This window comes from Micromys minutus (genome assembly GCF_963924665.1).
Source record: "Micromys minutus genome assembly, chromosome: 17".
Classification (NCBI taxonomy): Eukaryota; Metazoa; Chordata; class Mammalia; order Rodentia; family Muridae; genus Micromys; species Micromys minutus.
In genome coordinates, this window is record NC_137952.1 from 47,589,850 (window position 1) to 47,606,890 (window position 17,041).

The 17,041-nt window shown below is 39.1% G+C and overlaps 1 protein-coding gene across 11 annotated transcripts in view; it reads left to right on the plus strand.

The window, feature by feature from the left end:
- MACROD2 (mono-ADP ribosylhydrolase 2) overlaps positions 1 to 17,041 on the plus strand; it is a gene marked incomplete at its 3' end in the record, with an annotated part of 1,819,824 nt that overhangs the window by 1,636,497 nt on the left and 166,286 nt on the right. For all 11 annotated transcript variants that reach the window (XM_080931763.1, XM_080931769.1, XM_080931766.1 and 8 more), the window contains exon 10: positions 14,113 to 14,160. In XM_080931763.1, the coding sequence (XP_080787889.1) occupies positions 14,113 to 14,160 (48 nt within the window). The remainder of the gene's footprint in view (positions 1 to 14,112; positions 14,161 to 17,041) is intronic.

A 17,041-nucleotide genomic window follows, 5' to 3' on the forward strand; every position in this document is an offset into this window, starting at 1 on the left:
ACAAAGTGATGAGTCAGAGACAAAGATTTGGCAGAATAAAGTATGTCCAGCTCTTACAGGAAGAGAGAGAGAGAGAGAGAAGGGACGCTACTTGTGAAGCAGCACTAAGCAGGGAAGGAGGCAGTTTTACTCGGACAGTTAGAGAGGAGAGTTGAAAAGGTCGAAGAATTACACATGGGGAGGACAAAATATGCCAAAGAATGCAAAGGAGCCAGAATGTAACATACTGACAGAGTTAGTTTGAGGCCAAGCAGAGCAATTCAGCAGAGGCTGAGAGAGAAGACAGATTGAGTCAGTCAGCTTGGAAAGGAGTTTGAGCCAAAATAGTTGAGTTGAACCAGCCAGTTAGAGTTCACAAAGAATAAGAAAGGGTGAGCTTATTCAGCAGTAAGTCTCAGAGGAGGAATACATTCTACATGTAGATAAGACTGTAGAGTCGAGAAGCTTCCATCTCTAGTCCTAGGTTAACAAACAGAGGCAGTAAGCCTCAGAGACTACAATTATTTCAGCAAATAAAACTCACTTTTGTAAGTGCATGCACAATCCTCTCAAGATTAGCAATTAGGACTAGACATCTTTCAGTTAAAGAGAAACATAATAGGTTTTATATAGACAGTTCCCATCTATCTTTGTTCAACATTTTGACTTTATGCAGGTTAAAAAAATGAAGTCATGCGTTTAATATAACCTTTCTTTCGAAGTTTTAATTCTGATGCTGGCCTCTTCTGATCATGCCGAGCAATGGCAGCAAGCATCAACAGCTGATTAGCGCTGCCATATAGAGAGGCCACGACTGGTGTTCCAGAGTAAACTATGTGGCCTAGGTAGCAGGTTAAGATTGTTAAATGCATTTTGACTAGAAGTTCTTCCAATTTGTACTGAGGCTATCAGGATATAACCTGTCCTAAATAGACATTTAGGATTTAGGTAAATATTCATACTCTCTCTTATTCTCAGTACTTTTAAAGAGTGAAATTGCACTTTCAAAATGTATTCAAAACCAAGACACTCTTGCTGGGAGTTCTCAATACATATAACATACATAGAACATACAACATACTACATACAACAGGAATTAAACTGCAAGTGAGAGCCCGATCCTCTAATCCCACGATTCAGGACAATGAGGTAGGAGTGTCACAAGTCTGAGGCCGACAGAGCTGTGACACCTCGGGATAGGAGCCAAAGTCACTCACCTCAAGCCTTCATACTATACAATGTTTTTTTCCATAGCAATCCTGCAGTTAATTTCCTGCCCCCAAATTAACCTATCTTTTCGAGATAGTATGTTACAGTTTCAGGATAAGTGGAGACCCACCATTTACACTGGGTCTTAGGGTGTCCTCTTTCCTCTTGATGGGGTTTCCCAAGAACAACAAAGAACAACAGCCGTGAGCCAGTAGGGCCAGTTTTTTCCCTTGCCTTGATAATCTAATGTTTGGAAGACAGAGACTTTCCAAGCAGCGTTGATGTCAGGGTGGCAAGTTTCAGAGAAACATAATCAAGGTCTAGTGACTATTTCCAGGGAGTCAAGTACCTGTGGCATATGAGGAAAAGCTGTTGGGCTTGTCACCAGCAGAAATAGCTAATACAATCTCAGATCTGTGGCTTCCTGCATGTGGAGTAACTTTCTGCCTTTCAGACTTGTCAATTGCAAGCATAAATAAGACCAGGGCCCATACAAGAAAAGCATTGTAAACAGTTACTCAGACAGGTATGGGGACTGGGGATCAAAAATTTTAAAATGTATACATTTATATATTTGCTTGCATCTTGATAAAAATGTAATTTATATAGTTTAGCTTTTGTGATTATTTTTCTAAGAAAATACTGTCTTCACACAAAATTATATATATATATGATTTATATATATTTAAATATATATTTTAAAAGCACACAAGCAAAAAGAAAATACACATTCATTTCCATCCTATGATCCAAAGATCAATTATATGTTGTTAAATATCCCCCAGGTCTTTAAAAATAGAAAATGTATACAACCAGAAATTCTGGGTTATTCCCTCCTTCCTGTCACTTAAAACAGATAGTGGGCATTTTCTTCTTGTCATCCTATATTCATCAATTATTTTATTTTAATGGACGCAAACTTCACTTAAAACCTTGTGTTGAATGTGGGACTACTTTTGCAAATGATTTTGCATTTGCAACTTAAGGGAACCATCTTTATGGGTAAATATTCATATTCTCTCTTATTCTCAATACTTCTAAAGAGTGAAATTGCACTTTCAAAATGTATTCAAAACCAACACACTTTTACTGGGAGTTCTCAAATTGCTCCCTGTTTTTGCAGCCCTGTAGATAAGTGCCCGGTATTACAGAACTTCAGGGATTGCCATTTCTGCAGACAAAACCATGACTACTATTACACAACCTACTTTACATTCTTGTGAGCAGCCAATGAGAATTCTCTTTCTCCTGCTCATTTCAATGGAGTAGAGTCTTGTTTTCTGATATTATCATTTTTCTATATTAATTAAGATCATTAGTCGGAAACTTCATTTTTATTACCCATATCATTTATTCATTCTTTCAGTTTGTTATTTTCTATTTTCTTGTGTGTGTGTTTGTGTGTGTGTGTGCATGTGTTTGTGTGTGTGTGCATGTGTTTGTGTGTGTGTCTGTTTGTGTGTGTGTATGTGTTTGTGTGTGTGTATGTGTGTGTGTATGTGTGTGTGTTTGTGTGTGTGTATGTGTGTGTGTGCATGTGTTTGTGTGTGTGTTTGTGTGTGTGCATGTGTTTGTGTGTGTGTGTTTGTGTGTGTGTGTTTGTATGTGTGTGTGTATGTGTATGTGTGTGTGTGTGTTTGTGTGTGTGTGTATGTGTGTGTACAGGTGCCCACACTTGTACCCATGTGAAGATGCAAGAAAGTCAGAGGGTAACTGTGAAGTTAGCTCTCTTCTTCTAGTTTCATATAGGTAGCAAAGACCAAACATAGGCTGTGTGACAATTACACACAAAGCCATATTTCCAGTTTTAGATCTCCATTTTTTTGTACAAAAGTACTGATTATATCCTATATATTTCTTAATAGGCATTATATCCTTGACTTGTTAGTGTATAAGATGTCTTTGTACATTAAAAAATTTAATTCTTTTAAATATATGCTGTAAACAGTTTTTAATTAAGCATTTGTTTTTGTTATATTATTTTTATCACCAAAATAATAGAAAAGGATTTTTTTAAAATTTACATAGAGAATGTGAGAATGTAGGGGTAAAAAGAGAAAGGTCGGAGGTTTTTTTTGTTTGTTCGTTTATTTTGTTTTTTGGTTGGTTGGTTTTGGTTTTTTAAAGTACTTTACAAAAAATAATGAATTCATCAACCCAAACCTCAAAGATGGCTGTGGTGAACTTGTAGGAGACTGGCTAAATTCTAATAGGGTTGTTCTTAATATTACTCTTGAGATATCTTTCCAGCAGTAGCATCTGCTCCTGAATTTCCAAGTATATTAGGTAGGAAGAGAAACCCCACCTTTAAGAAAATGCTGCCTATATCCTAAACCACATACCTTATATGTTAGGTTTCAGTAAAAATAGAGTAAAGGTGCAGTTCAGTCTGCCATCAGCACACTTGAGATGGCAGCCTTTCTCTGGGGTTTTTAGGTGGAGCCATTATAACTGGGTCTAAGGATCTTTAAGACTGGGAAGGACAGGAGGAGAGAATCAACAGGAGATGTGCTTACAAATGAATGTTCAGAAAGATGCAGCTCTGTTCGATTTGAAGATGGACAGGTTGGGGGTGGGCTATTGGCTGTGGCATGTAAGTACTTCCATAGGCAACAAAGCTAAGGAAACCTTCCTCCTTCCCAGTTCCCAGAAAGCAGTGAAGCCCCCGCTTTTCAGCTCCACTTTAGCATAATTGTATCCTTGTTGAACTTTTACCCTATAAACCTAAGGTAATAAATTTGCCTTGAAAAAGGAAAGTGTCACTGTGTAGCTCTAGCTGGCAGGAGAATTCACAATGTAGACTAAGCTGGCATTAAACTCACAACGACCTTGGTGTGTCTGCCTCTCCACCACACCCAGAAAACCTGATTATTCTTTTTAAGGGACTAAGTTAAAAAGTCTGCTATAGCAGTGATAAAAGCTTATGTACCAGTACTCTTTGAGAAAGTAAATGAACCAAAGACAAGATCAGAACCCAATTTACCCAGTCTGATTTGTTTTGTCTCCCTTTCTAAATGGCATATCCAGTACATAGAAAAGCTAGAGTGAATGAATGTGAACGTTGCCTTAATGATAATCACTTAGAGGGGCGTGGCAAAACATTTGTGCACATTCCCTGGGCAGATCGCATTGACGTTTAGAACTCTACAAGGCATGCACTGGGTAATACGACATAAATGAGTTCATTGCCTGCTTAGAATAGAGTGCTCTCTATTTCCTCTTGATTGGCCTCCAAAGCTGCAAACACATTGTGCCTTCAGTGAATATCCAGTGTAGTGTTGCTGTAACCAAGCAACCCGAATGCTGACACAGGCACCAGACATAGGCAAAAAGCAATTGGTCCCTTCAGGAGGGGTGAGTGTGCAGTGAGGGCGGGGCATGCTGATGAACACCAGAGCAGACAAGGGGACATGCACCTTCATTAAGTAGAGTGTGATCTTATTAGGAAGTTCTGGAAAAACAAACTTTTCATTGCCACTTGGAGCAGGGCATGAAGTGGTGTCTTCAAAGAGACTGTAGTAGGGGACTTTCCCTTCAACAGTTTACTGGTTTTTATTTGAAAACACAGAGGCAAGGGTAAGGAAAGTCAATTTCTTTTGAGCAATAGTATGTGAATGAGGAAATTCTAATAAAGCCCCAGAAGAAAGAATAAAGAGTAATCAAGTAAGTAACTCAAAATTCCTCAGCCTATGTTCTGTCACTGATGTGAAGACTTGACTCCTCTCATGCATGTGACCCTTTGTCCTTTGTCTTTTCATTTGGTATTCATGCTACAGATTACAAGAATCACATGACTGTCCCTTGATTTCCTATGTAATTTTTTTTTGGGGTGAGGCTTTTTATAATCAATTTTCTCCTTCTCCTCCTCCTCCTCCTCCTCCTCCTCCTCCTCCTCCTCCTTCTTCTCCTCCTCCTTGTCTTCTTCCTCCTCCTCTTTTTATTCTCCTTCTCCTTTCCTTCTTCCTCTTCCTCCTCATCCTCTCCCTTCTCTTCTCCTTCCCCTTCTCTTTCCTCTTAGCATGTCTGCCTTTATATAGTGGCCCTGAATGAATTGACCATATAGTCTAAGTTGTTTTCCAACTTGAAGCAATCCTCCTGCATCTGATTATAACATGCCAGGATCATGGGAACATACCACCACAACCAGATCTAGGATCTCTTTAATGGGATGACCATGCTACTAGTACCTGCCATGTATTTGATCACATGAATTTCCATGATCCTTAGGAGCCCTTAGGATACCTGAGTATCATTTTTTCCAGTGAATTCTCTATCTTCTACTTTCCTGCTGCCTGTGTTTCTGGCGCAGCTCTCTTTGCTATAGATACCAATATATAGTCTGGGCCCAGCTTGAAGTCTCTTAGCCATCTTCAACTCAACACACCTAGAACAACTTTCAGAATCTGTCCACTTACACCTGATTCCTCCTCTTTCCAAATCCCAGACTCAGTAGTTAGTACCACTGTGTACTTATCTGGCTGATCCAGATGTAAGATCATGAAAAGGAGCTCTTTTATTGTTAAATCAAGATTGATACATTAATGACAACTGAGTGCTCATGTTGACCTACAACCAACAAAATTAAAAAAATCTTTTTGCTTTTATTCATCTTAAATAATTCCAGCCTTCTCAGCTACTTTATGCCAAGTATATTTATCCATCAGGTAGATTCAATGGTTCCTAGCATTCAACTTTAATGGTAGAAGGTAAATCTCTGTAATGATGGTGCCTCTTCTGTACATGTAGGTAGAGTTAACACCTATCAAGAGTATAATAAACTAGGAGGATCCAAACATCTTCCATACTTCAAGGAAATCATAGGCAGTGTTATCTATGCTAACAATATCATCTTTCTTTGTGAATACAAGTGGTTCCCAGAACCTACTAATAACGAGATGTGAAGATGATGGCACAAGAAGCCTGTGGCCTGAGCGCATGCAGTGTGAGCCACCACACGGTTGTAGAACTGATGGCCTTGAACAGACTCACCCTTTTGTAGGAATGTCTCTAAAACAGTGATGAGGATTCCAGAGAACATGCTTCCGTTATTTCCTTGGGTTGATGGGCATGGATCAATAGCTCCCTAGAGTAACTTTGCCATTCACTACATCCTTTTTCCCCCTTTTTTCTTTGTACATCTATAGTCTTCTTTGAAGTTAGACTGCATCCATGCATACACCTCTGAACCAATCTAAGGAGGGGATATAACCCATAACAAGATATGTCCAGCTGAGTGGTTTCAAACACACACATGACTCTGCCTAATTACACTAACATTAGAATGTCATCACAAGGTTCATTATAGATGTCCCCAAAAATGAGCATCAACTTTCTTCAAGCAGCTGGATCTAGAATGGCAATGTGTCTAAACATCTCATTATAAAAATAGTCAAAATTCTGATTTCTGGATTTTTCCACCACAGATTCTTAAGAAGTCTTGAATGTGTCCTGGAAGTTTGGATGATGATGATGATGATGATGATGATGATGATGATGATGATGATAATGATGATAATGATTTTACTTTATATCCCACTTTCAACTTTCTCTCTCTTCTCTCCTTCTAATACTCAATCCCTCCCTCTCTACTTCCCCCATCAACCTGTCCTCTCCTCCTCAGAAAAAGGGAGGCCTCCCTTGGATATCAATCAGCCTGTACATATCAAATTGTAGTTCAATTGGATGCATCTTCTTCTATTGAGGCTAGACAAAGCAGCCCAGTTAGGGAAGGGATCCAAAGGCAGGCAGTGTAGTCAGAAACAGTCCCTGCTCCCACTTTAACATCATTGATAGTGCCAGGAGTAGGTTCCCTTCTAGGCATGGGTTTCAAGCTAGGACAGTCATTGGTCAGTCTCTCAAATTCTGCCCCATCTTTTATTCCTGAACATCTTATAGGTAGGGCAAATTGTAGGTCTGAGGTTTTATGACTGGGTTCATGTCCCAACTCCTCCATTGGAATTCTTTCCTGGTCACTTGAGATGGCCAGTTCATATCCCCCATTGCAAGGTATCACTCTCATAAATTCCAGGGAGTTTCCTTTTTCCTGGGTTTCTAGCTCATTCAAGACATGCCCCTTCCCAATCTAGTTTTCTGTCTCAGTAGTTTGTCCCTCTGTTCCTACTTTACCTCATCTCTTCTGTTCTCATTCTCAACACCTCCCCCCACTTTCATCCACTTCCAATATCTAATCTATTTTCCCTTCTCAGTGAGATTCAAGTGTCCCCTGCCTAGGCCCTCCACATTGCAACTTAGCTTCTTCAGGTCTGGTTCATGGGAAGGTTATCCTTTATGATTAATATCTGCTTATAAGTGAGCACATACCATGTTTGTCTTTTGGGATCTGGGTTACTCACTCAGGATGATCTTTTCTAGTTCTGTCCATTTGCTTAGACATTTCATGTCATCGTTTTTAATAGCTGAGTAGTCCTCCATTGTGTAAATATATACCACATCTTCCTCATGCATTCTTCAGTTGAAGGACATCTAGGTTGTTCCCAGAGTCTGGCTATTACAATTAAAGCTGCTATGAACATAGTTGAGCAAGTCTCCTCGTGGTGGATGTTCTTTTGAGTTTATGACCATGAGAGGTATAAGTGGGTCTTGAGGTAGATCTATTATCAATTTCCTGAGAAACAGCCAAATTGGCTTCCTAAGTGGTTGTACACGTTTGCACTCCCACTGTCAATTGAGGAGTGTTTCATATCTTGACAGCATGTGCTGTCACTTGAGTTTTTGATCTTAGTGATTCTGACAGGTGTAACATGGAATCTCGGGGTTGTTTTGATTTGCATTTCCCTGATGACTAGGGATATTGAACATTTCTTTAAGTGCTTCTTGGCAATTAGAGATTCCTCTGTTGAGAAGAAAGTTTACATGTTTGACAAGTTTTCAGGTAATGAAACAACAGTCTGAGAACTTGCTTCAGAATAAAAAGAATTTTCTGTGCATTTCAATTTGTCTATTTGTGTGTGTGTGTGTGTTCTCAGAAACATTCTATTAATAATGTAGAACTAATGAAAAGGATGAAGATTAATCTCAAGTTATTCAAAAAATCTAGACTATACTTTATTAATTATTATAAGTATGTACTGTTTATTGAAGAGAAACTAAGAGCTTCCCAGAGAGCAGGTGGAACAACTAGACAAAAGCATCCATATTGATTTTGACACCCATAGAGGAAGAGAGATAGATACCCACCACACAGCTAAAGCAGGTCAGCCTCTTCTTTATAAATGGGCTTCTGACGTAAATAAGGCAATACTCACCCCAAACTGGTTATTCAAGAGAAACTAGTTGGCTTTCACATATATTTTTATTAAAATAAGAACTTTAGTCATAAATGTCTATCCTGTGCAGGACTTAACAGGGTAATCTGATGGAGAGTGATGGGCTGAATAAAACCTGCATCCCATATGAAATTAACATCAAAGAGGCCCTTTGAGAGGAGACGGAGTATTAGCCTTCATGTGATGTACACCTAGGGAACCATGGAGATTTTTCTGGAACTGGCATTTCTGAACACACAGAGCCATGCCGTCTGACGGATCACTCTCTGTTTTGAAATGGTATTTGTATCTCTCTGGCTAGAGACTCTTTATTGCATTTTTATCCTCTAACAAAGATGTATAAAGTTTGAAGAACTGCATAAAAGGGCAGGAGCTCTGAGCCCACACTCCATCAGTCCCCTAACTATGTTCAAACTTGGAGTGCCATGACTCCCTGTCTCCAGGGCTATCATCTGCTTTTCTATAATGTCGTTCTGTTTCCTGCCACAGTCAAAGCAAGAAGCCCTGCTAGCAATACAGGTAAACATGACTGAAATAAACACACCGTATAGAATAGTGTCGAAGTAACTTCAATTTAATTAATACACAGCCATATAAGTTGTTATCCAGACCAAAAGCACTTTATTTTTATCTTAACTCAAATACCAAACTATCAAGGAACATTTTGTATAATACCATAGTGAGTTCCTGTCATAAAGAAAAAGAGCTATCATTTGGAGCTCAGTGCATAGTTCTGCCTAAAGTTGTTTAGCTGTTCTGGTTTTCATCATAAACTTTAGAGGCTTATCGATCAGAATTTTCTTTCTTTTTAAAAAACTTTTCTTAGGGTTTTTCCAGAGACAGATAAACATACCTTGTGCAAGCACATGTGGAAAAGTTACTATAAGGAACGGCCCATACAGTTACAGAGGCTGACAAGTCTCCAGCTCTTTAGGCAGGAAAGTAATCCCAATTAACATGTGCGCAGCTCCCCTCTGAGGCTCATGCCTGAGAACCAAGAGGCCAATGGTAGGAATCCAGTCCATCCGTTGGCAACCTGGGGCATCATGACCGCTTTGGGGGATCATTTATCAGATATCCTGCATATCAGATATTTGCATTATGATTCGTTACAGGAGCAAAATTGCAGTTATAAGGTAGCAATGAGATAATTTTCTGGCTATTTGTCACCACAACACGAAGAACTGTATTAAAGAGTGTCAGCATTAGGAAGGTTTAGAGCCACTGGTCTACTCTGAGTATTTCTAGGCTTAAAACAAAGCAAGAACCAATATTTCAGTTTGAATTCCAAGCCAGAGAAGAAACTGTGAAAAGGTGAGAGCCACTGAGCTAGCACCGGGGGCAGAGGACAATGGAGTTCACCCCTCTCACACCTGAGGATCAGCTGTTTTACCCTGTGGGGGCACTTTATGATTTCCTGTAGCCCACCAGTGTAGGGGAGACCATTTACTTCATTACACCAGGCACGGGAGGACTGTTAGTCACAAAAGACCATATAAGTTTCAGGTTATCAAGCCCCTTCATTGCAGGTATGTTGACTGTTTATATGATATATATCCAAGTGTTTCCTATCTGTGTTTGATTAAAGATAGATATATAATGGAGTACTACTCAGCTATCAGAAACAATGACTTAACCAAATTCTTAAGAAAATGGCTGCATCTAGAGAATATCATCCTGAGTGAGATAACCCAGTCACAAAAGAACAGACATAATATTCAGTCACTGATAGTGGGATGCTAACCCCAGAGGCTCGGACCGCCCCAGAAACAACTCACAGACTGTGTGAAGTTCAAGGAAAAAACAAAACAAAACAAAACAAAAAAACATTATGATCAATCCTTACACACCAAGAAAACATTGACTAATTCCGGATTACATCCTGTTTTACATGTACTTTTTGCTCATTGTAACTAGAAAGACCTTAATGCAGAGTATCAAACCTTAAAAAAAAAAAAAAAAAAAAAAAAAAAAAAAAAAGAAGCCAAGCACTGACACAATTGTATTTGTATACATTATGCAAAAATGTTTAATTTTTTTCTTTTATCTTTGTTTTTTAAAATAAAGTTTAAAAAGTATTTAAAATAAAAAAATAAAGATAGATATATAGAGAGATAGATAGATAGATAGATAGATAGATAGATAGATAGATAGATAGATAGATAGATAGATAGAGATAGACAGACAGATAGGCAGGCAGGCAGACAGACAGATGCCTGTCCTGAAGCAATGATCCAAAGGTAGAGATAAGTTTATTCAAAAGGCAATCCCAGGAAACACCAACAGGAGAGAGACAGAAAGTGGGATGAAAAGAAATCAACAGGTTAAAATTTAAACCACTTACACTCTACCTCTAGGTCTCCAGTTCAGTGAGGGAAGTAAACTTGTAAAAACCACGTAGAACAAGCTTGGGGTGTTTATGGATGAACCTGAGACACTGGGAACTGTTACTCCAGTGTGGTAGGATGGCTCCTGGGATGTGTTAGTTATCTAGAATGTCTTGAGCCTGCTCTAGAAAGCAAAGAAACCCATAGGCAACATGGCAGATGTCAAGTTCACACATGTTTTAACGTGTCAGTAAACAAGGGCACATAGCCAAGACACTACCTTTGTTGGTAATCAACTGCCTCCTCTCTATCAGCAGTGACCCTCAGCTTACTCTTTAGATGACCCTTCACCCCCTCTGGAAAGCTTCTGTGGATTTCCCTCTGACTTTGCTATCTCTTCTCTGGGTATGATAGAACCTCTGCTCACCTACAGCAGGGTGTCAGTTCTTGCTCTGCTGCCCAAGGTCTGCCTGTCATGCCCTGCTTTGCAATTTCTGTAAAGAAAGGGATTCTTGACCTCTGTCATCGAGGATTCCTATGCCTCTTGTATGTTGTAGTGTTTAATAAATGGTTCCTGAAGGAGCAGAAGTAGAACTCTGGTATCATATTAATTACAAAATCATTAATAGCTTTAAAAGCTGACTCTGTCATAGTTGTGTGTGTGTGCACATCCTCATTTCTAGGAAAGCTGGCTACATTACTACCCCTCCTTTTCAGATTAAGAAACTGAGAATTGTATTGTTTTATGTCACTTTCCCAACATCGCATGGTTGTATGTGGTGTGTCCATTTAGTGGAAAGGTCCTTATCTATTCTATTACATCAGATAAATGTCACTGGGTACCAAGAGAAAACAAAGGACCTGAAGATGTTATTTTTGTAGTGTCCACGAGGTGGGCATTTGGAAGGCAGATCCATTCACAAGTGCTGGGTCATAACATTTTATGCAACAACAATTTAGCACTTGATGGTGTTTCAATACTTGTTCTAGAACTCTGCATGGCATCGTCTAACTCAGTCTTCAGAACAAGTCTGAATAATAGGCATTGTTATCAGCACTCATTGTGACTAAGGGAACTGAAACCAGAAAGAACAGGCAATGTTTCCAAGATTATATACCTAATAAATGAATGGGCTGAAGAGCCAATAGGCAGACCGGAGTTCAAATGTCTTTAAAGTATATTTTCCTAAGACAGTAAAAATAAGATCCATGAAAAAAATAGTTAATTAAAATTTGCATCAAATAAATGATCTGGAAAGGTTTCATAGATATTCATTCTGATTCAGCTGTCTCTCGTCTATCTCAGTGAAACCTGCATCAAAAAATGCAAACTTAGTCTTGAAGGGCACAGATGAAGAGATAGAGAGACAGTTTTACTAGCAGGAATGAGGCAGATATAGGAAACTAAGGGAAAATACTATGGTTTATCGTCCAAAGGTCTGTGCTCTAGAAACTTGGTCTTCATTGTAACAGCACCAAGATTCTAGGTCATTTAGAGGTAATCAGATCATGTGAGCAATACCATAGGAAGACATTAGTGTGGTCCTCACAGGACTGGGTTAGTGCTCAGATTCCATACCTGTAGAATACATAAAGAGAGTTGTATCTTTTCCTGCTATCTTACTCTTACCTTGTACATGTGCTAAGTTTGTAATGCCATCTGCCATATCATAGTGTAGCCAATAGTGCTCAACAGAGGCCTGAACAGATGGGGCCTTACTATCTTATACTTTTAACCTCCAAAACTGTGAGCTAAAGAAAACTCCTGTGTCTATAAAGTACCCACTTCAAGTATTTTGTTATAGCAACATAAAATAAACTAACATCAATAATACCTTGAGGAAACTGAAAGCAGTTGAGTGTTGCCATCTGTCTAGTGGATAACACAAATGTCACAGGGTTGGGAAGTTGCTTGTAACAAGATATAGTAAGTACCAAAGGGAAGAGGTAGGTTTTGCTCTTTGCACAGGAGCCTGTTATTATGAGGCTGTAGAGTGGAACTGTATCAAGATTAGGCTGGCAGCCACATATGAATGGAAAGCATGTCAGAGGAAGACAACAGAAGGGAACAATTGGGAAACCTTTGAGACACATAACTCAGAGGAATTATTAGAACATAGTACAGTAAGTAAGCAGAGGGTGAACAACTATGTAGGCATTGACGTGTTAGTGTCTGGGCTGCTGTAAGAAAATACCATACATAAACGGGGAAGTTTATAAAACAGAATTTTATTTCCCATAGGCCAGAAGTTCATTTCTAGTGCCTGGTATAGCCCATAGTCCTTACAGAGAGTAACTTCTCTCCATTCCTTAATAGAATAGAAGGGGCTGGATCTACCTTGACCTCTTCTTAAGGCAATGGATCTCATTCATCTTGGCAATATAATCTTCTTTCAGTGATCATGACTTTGAGGATAAGACTCAACACATAAAGGGTGGCACACGTTCAGACTAAGGTAATAGATACAAGTAGCATTCAAGAAGAGACACCGCAGGCTGTGAGTTTAAAGGAGTAAGTGCACCCAGTTAGGGTGTTATGTAACTAAGGCAGGAGGATTGAGAGAATTTTTTTACATGGCAATATTACAGCATCAGCTACATACGAAGACAATTCTCAATACACACACACACACACACACACACACACACACACACACACACACAAAGAAAGAGAGATACAAAGAGACAGAGAGAGGAAAGGCAGGCAATGTAGAGGAGGAGGAGTAAAGGGAAGAAGAGTAACCCAGCAAGCACACCATCATAGTACAGGTACTAGGACAGGACACAGCCTTGTCCATTTAGAAGGCATTATCTGGGAAATGAAGAGGATTGAGCAGAAAGGAGACCACCAGTAGGGTGTGCGGGAGCAGGTGGAGGAAGGTCTGCCTTACTGCAGAGAAGTGCTTCTCCCAGCAGTGTGGAGAAACACATACCTGTGTGTCCACTGTGCTGAGACCAGAGCTCAGCACACATGCGGGCCACTGCTATAGACTCACAGGACTTAGAGTTTGTGGGTAACACATTCAAAGAATTGAAATGATCAATGTGACCACACTTACTTTGTATAAATAAAACAAATTAAGGTACTTATGTATTGTCATAGACAGGAATGCACCCTTACATTGTAATGTGTTAGGCTTGGCTGGAAGGGTGTACGTACTTCAAGCTCTACACGAACATCCAGGACTATGGCTGCTCTAGTACTGCTTTCTATTGTTCTTTTGCATTTCTTCTGTTATTTGATGAGTCAGACTGTAACGTTTTAGTATTTCCTACTTTGATATGAGTCTTTATCTTTCCTTTTCCAACAGATGATAACAGTGAAGGAACAGCAGATACCAACATGAAAGAAGATGCAGGTAATAAGATTGTAATTTTATTATTTAGGTTGAAGTAAGGAACCAATTTTACTTATTCAAATCCTATAATTTTTAAAGAAAGACAGAATAGGATGAAGAAACTGGAAAAATTTAAATGTGTGTTCCACATCATTAAATACGGAGGCAGCCACAATAACTTTTAGGCAAATATAGTTACTATGTTTGAATACTAACTTTGAGGTTCTTGCCAGAGTAAAGGAACAAAATTAGAAAGAATGAGAAGGGAAGGAAAAAAGGAAGGAAGGAAAAAAGGAAGGAAGGAAGGAAGGAAAAAAGGAAGGAAGGAAGGAAGGACAGACATTTTACTGTAACACAACCAAACAATTTGCAAAGAACCTATCACCACATCTTTGTGGTCAACACTTTGATTTGCTGATAGGCTGAGGCTGAAGAGCTCCAGAGCAAAGGAAATTTACTCATCCAATTCTATAAGATCTGGGCCTCAAACAGATAGGTTCTGGGGTCTTCCAAAAATTCTTATCTACTTACCTCAGCTAAGAGCAGAAGCCTGATTGGGGGTAATTTCTAAATTTTTATAGTTTGAAGCAACCTAGATGATCTAGAAGTTGTCCCAACATGGTAGCCAGCTGATTTTACCTTGAAGGAGTCAATGAGTCAGGCAGATACCTTATGACCAAGGTTTAGAAATCACAGAACATAATTTCCTCTACTCTAGATGGTGGTAGCTCTTCTCAGCTTATGAGACCTCAATTGTTCCTGTGGCAATCTTTGATGAATATCATATAGTACTTACTGTTCTCACTATTAAGATATATCCCAACCATTCAAGAAACAGCAGAATCAAAAGGGAACCTGTTGGTTAAAAGTATAAGTTCTGGCCTAAAGGAGACATTCAGTGTGTCCTTAAATAATGATTCATGGATTAGTAGACTTGAATGTAGCCACACCATTTGCTAACTTTGAGTGTTGTTCCACCATATTCATGATTCACTTCTGGGGCAATGATTCTTACCATATTGTTTTACTTAGAAGATTCAATGAGATAATGCACCTTAAATTCTGTTCACGGGGCTTAGCTCTCTATAAAGTTAAACTATGTTGTTACTCTCTGTTGTCTTTTTTTCATTCATGGGGCTAATTACATGATTAAGAGGACAATATTCTCCATTTCCATAGTCACAATGCTTTTGCTGTGAAATGGGGCCAGCTTTAAATTTTTAAAACAGGTATCTGAGAGATTTTAGTCTTGGGTGTTCTACAGTTTGGTGCTAGGGCATCCTGTAAGTTACTGACAATTTGAGAAGCTTCATTTAACCAATGTCAAGAATCTCATTGACTGAGGGTTGATTAAAATGGACATTATCTGCATTTGTTTAGTTCTGTCCCTCTTGTGGTGACACACTCACTGCAAATGTTCCCTTCTTAAAAGCCCACTGGAGCAATAACTGTGCCTTTTTTAGACTCTTCTTCAGTCTAGACATGTCTGATTTGTAAGGTTCCCTTTCTCCACAAAGGCAATGGACTTACTAATATGAGAAGTGGATGGTGGATCTGGAAATTCCAAGCAGGGATGGAAGGAGGAGAGGAGAGACTGCAGGAGCAGCTCCAGGCACCCTGCCTATATTCCCTTAGCATCCATTCTTGGCTCTGAATGGAACTTTCTAATGATAGCTTTTATGGCTCTCCAGATGAGCATTTTTCTCTGTTCATGAGCAAATGCCCAATATACTAGTGAGTTAGTTTCTCTGGAGCAGCTCTCCAACCAATGATGGGATAAGGGTTTGTTTCCCTATGGAGGGAGTATAGTTCAGTGAGAGTCCTTGTGAAAGAACTTGGATTCCATTTCCAGACACCACACACACACACACACACACACACACACACACACACACACACTTAAGACATATCTAAAACAAGTTCTAGGTTATTCTGTAGTTAGTGCAGTCCAATAGAAATATATGTGTTTCATATGTAAGTTTGTACTTTCTCGTACTTGCATTAAAAAATAAAACATAAAATTAACTTTAGTAAAATTTTATAGAACAGAATCATCCAAAAACATTATCATTCTAACATGTAATCAGTAAAGTTTCTTTTAGATACTGTGTCTAAGTTTTAATGCTAAATCTTTGACACCCTTGCATATTTTATACCCACATCTCAGTTCACATTCAGTAAGCACATTTAAGTCCACGCTGGCAATGTTTTCATGGCTGGGATATTGAATAGCCTGATTCTATACCTTCACCAAGAAGTCTCCGACAGAGTAAAACCTAGGATGTCCATGCTAGGACTTATTCAGGAACACATGCAGAATTGTCTGTCTTCCTTTTCCTGCCCTGATTCTGTAGTTCTTTCCTAATTATTCCTGTGACAAGCTCTCAAACTGTCTACTTATACTCAAAACATTGTTCCAGTATCTATACCTGGGGGAGTACAAAACCTTCTCTAAGACAAGAATGCTGCTTGATTTTTGTGAAAAGTAAAGCCCAGGGTAATTTTTTATAGAAACTTCAATCCTTGTGTCCACGTAGTTTGTCTTATTTCTACAATTCTGTTCTGGATCAAATTGCACAAGTCCAGAGTCATTCTTAGTTATTTTCATGCATTGCCTTGTATGAAGTGTCCTTGGAGACTCTTCAGTTGTAGGGACAGCCTTATGTATCTATGGACCCCTTGCCTCAGTGCTACAGGTACGGATTTCTAGGCAAAGGGATTTGACTTCTTAAGTAGAGTTAGCTAACTGCCCACATCATTGATTCATTTGGAAGAAATTATTGACAGGAAGGAGGACTCCACAAGCTAGAATCAGCATTTGTGGCCTGGAGCACTATTATTTCTGATTTCAGTTCAGTCAGCTTTCCAGGGAGTTCTGCTTTCAGCATCTGAATGAGTCTGA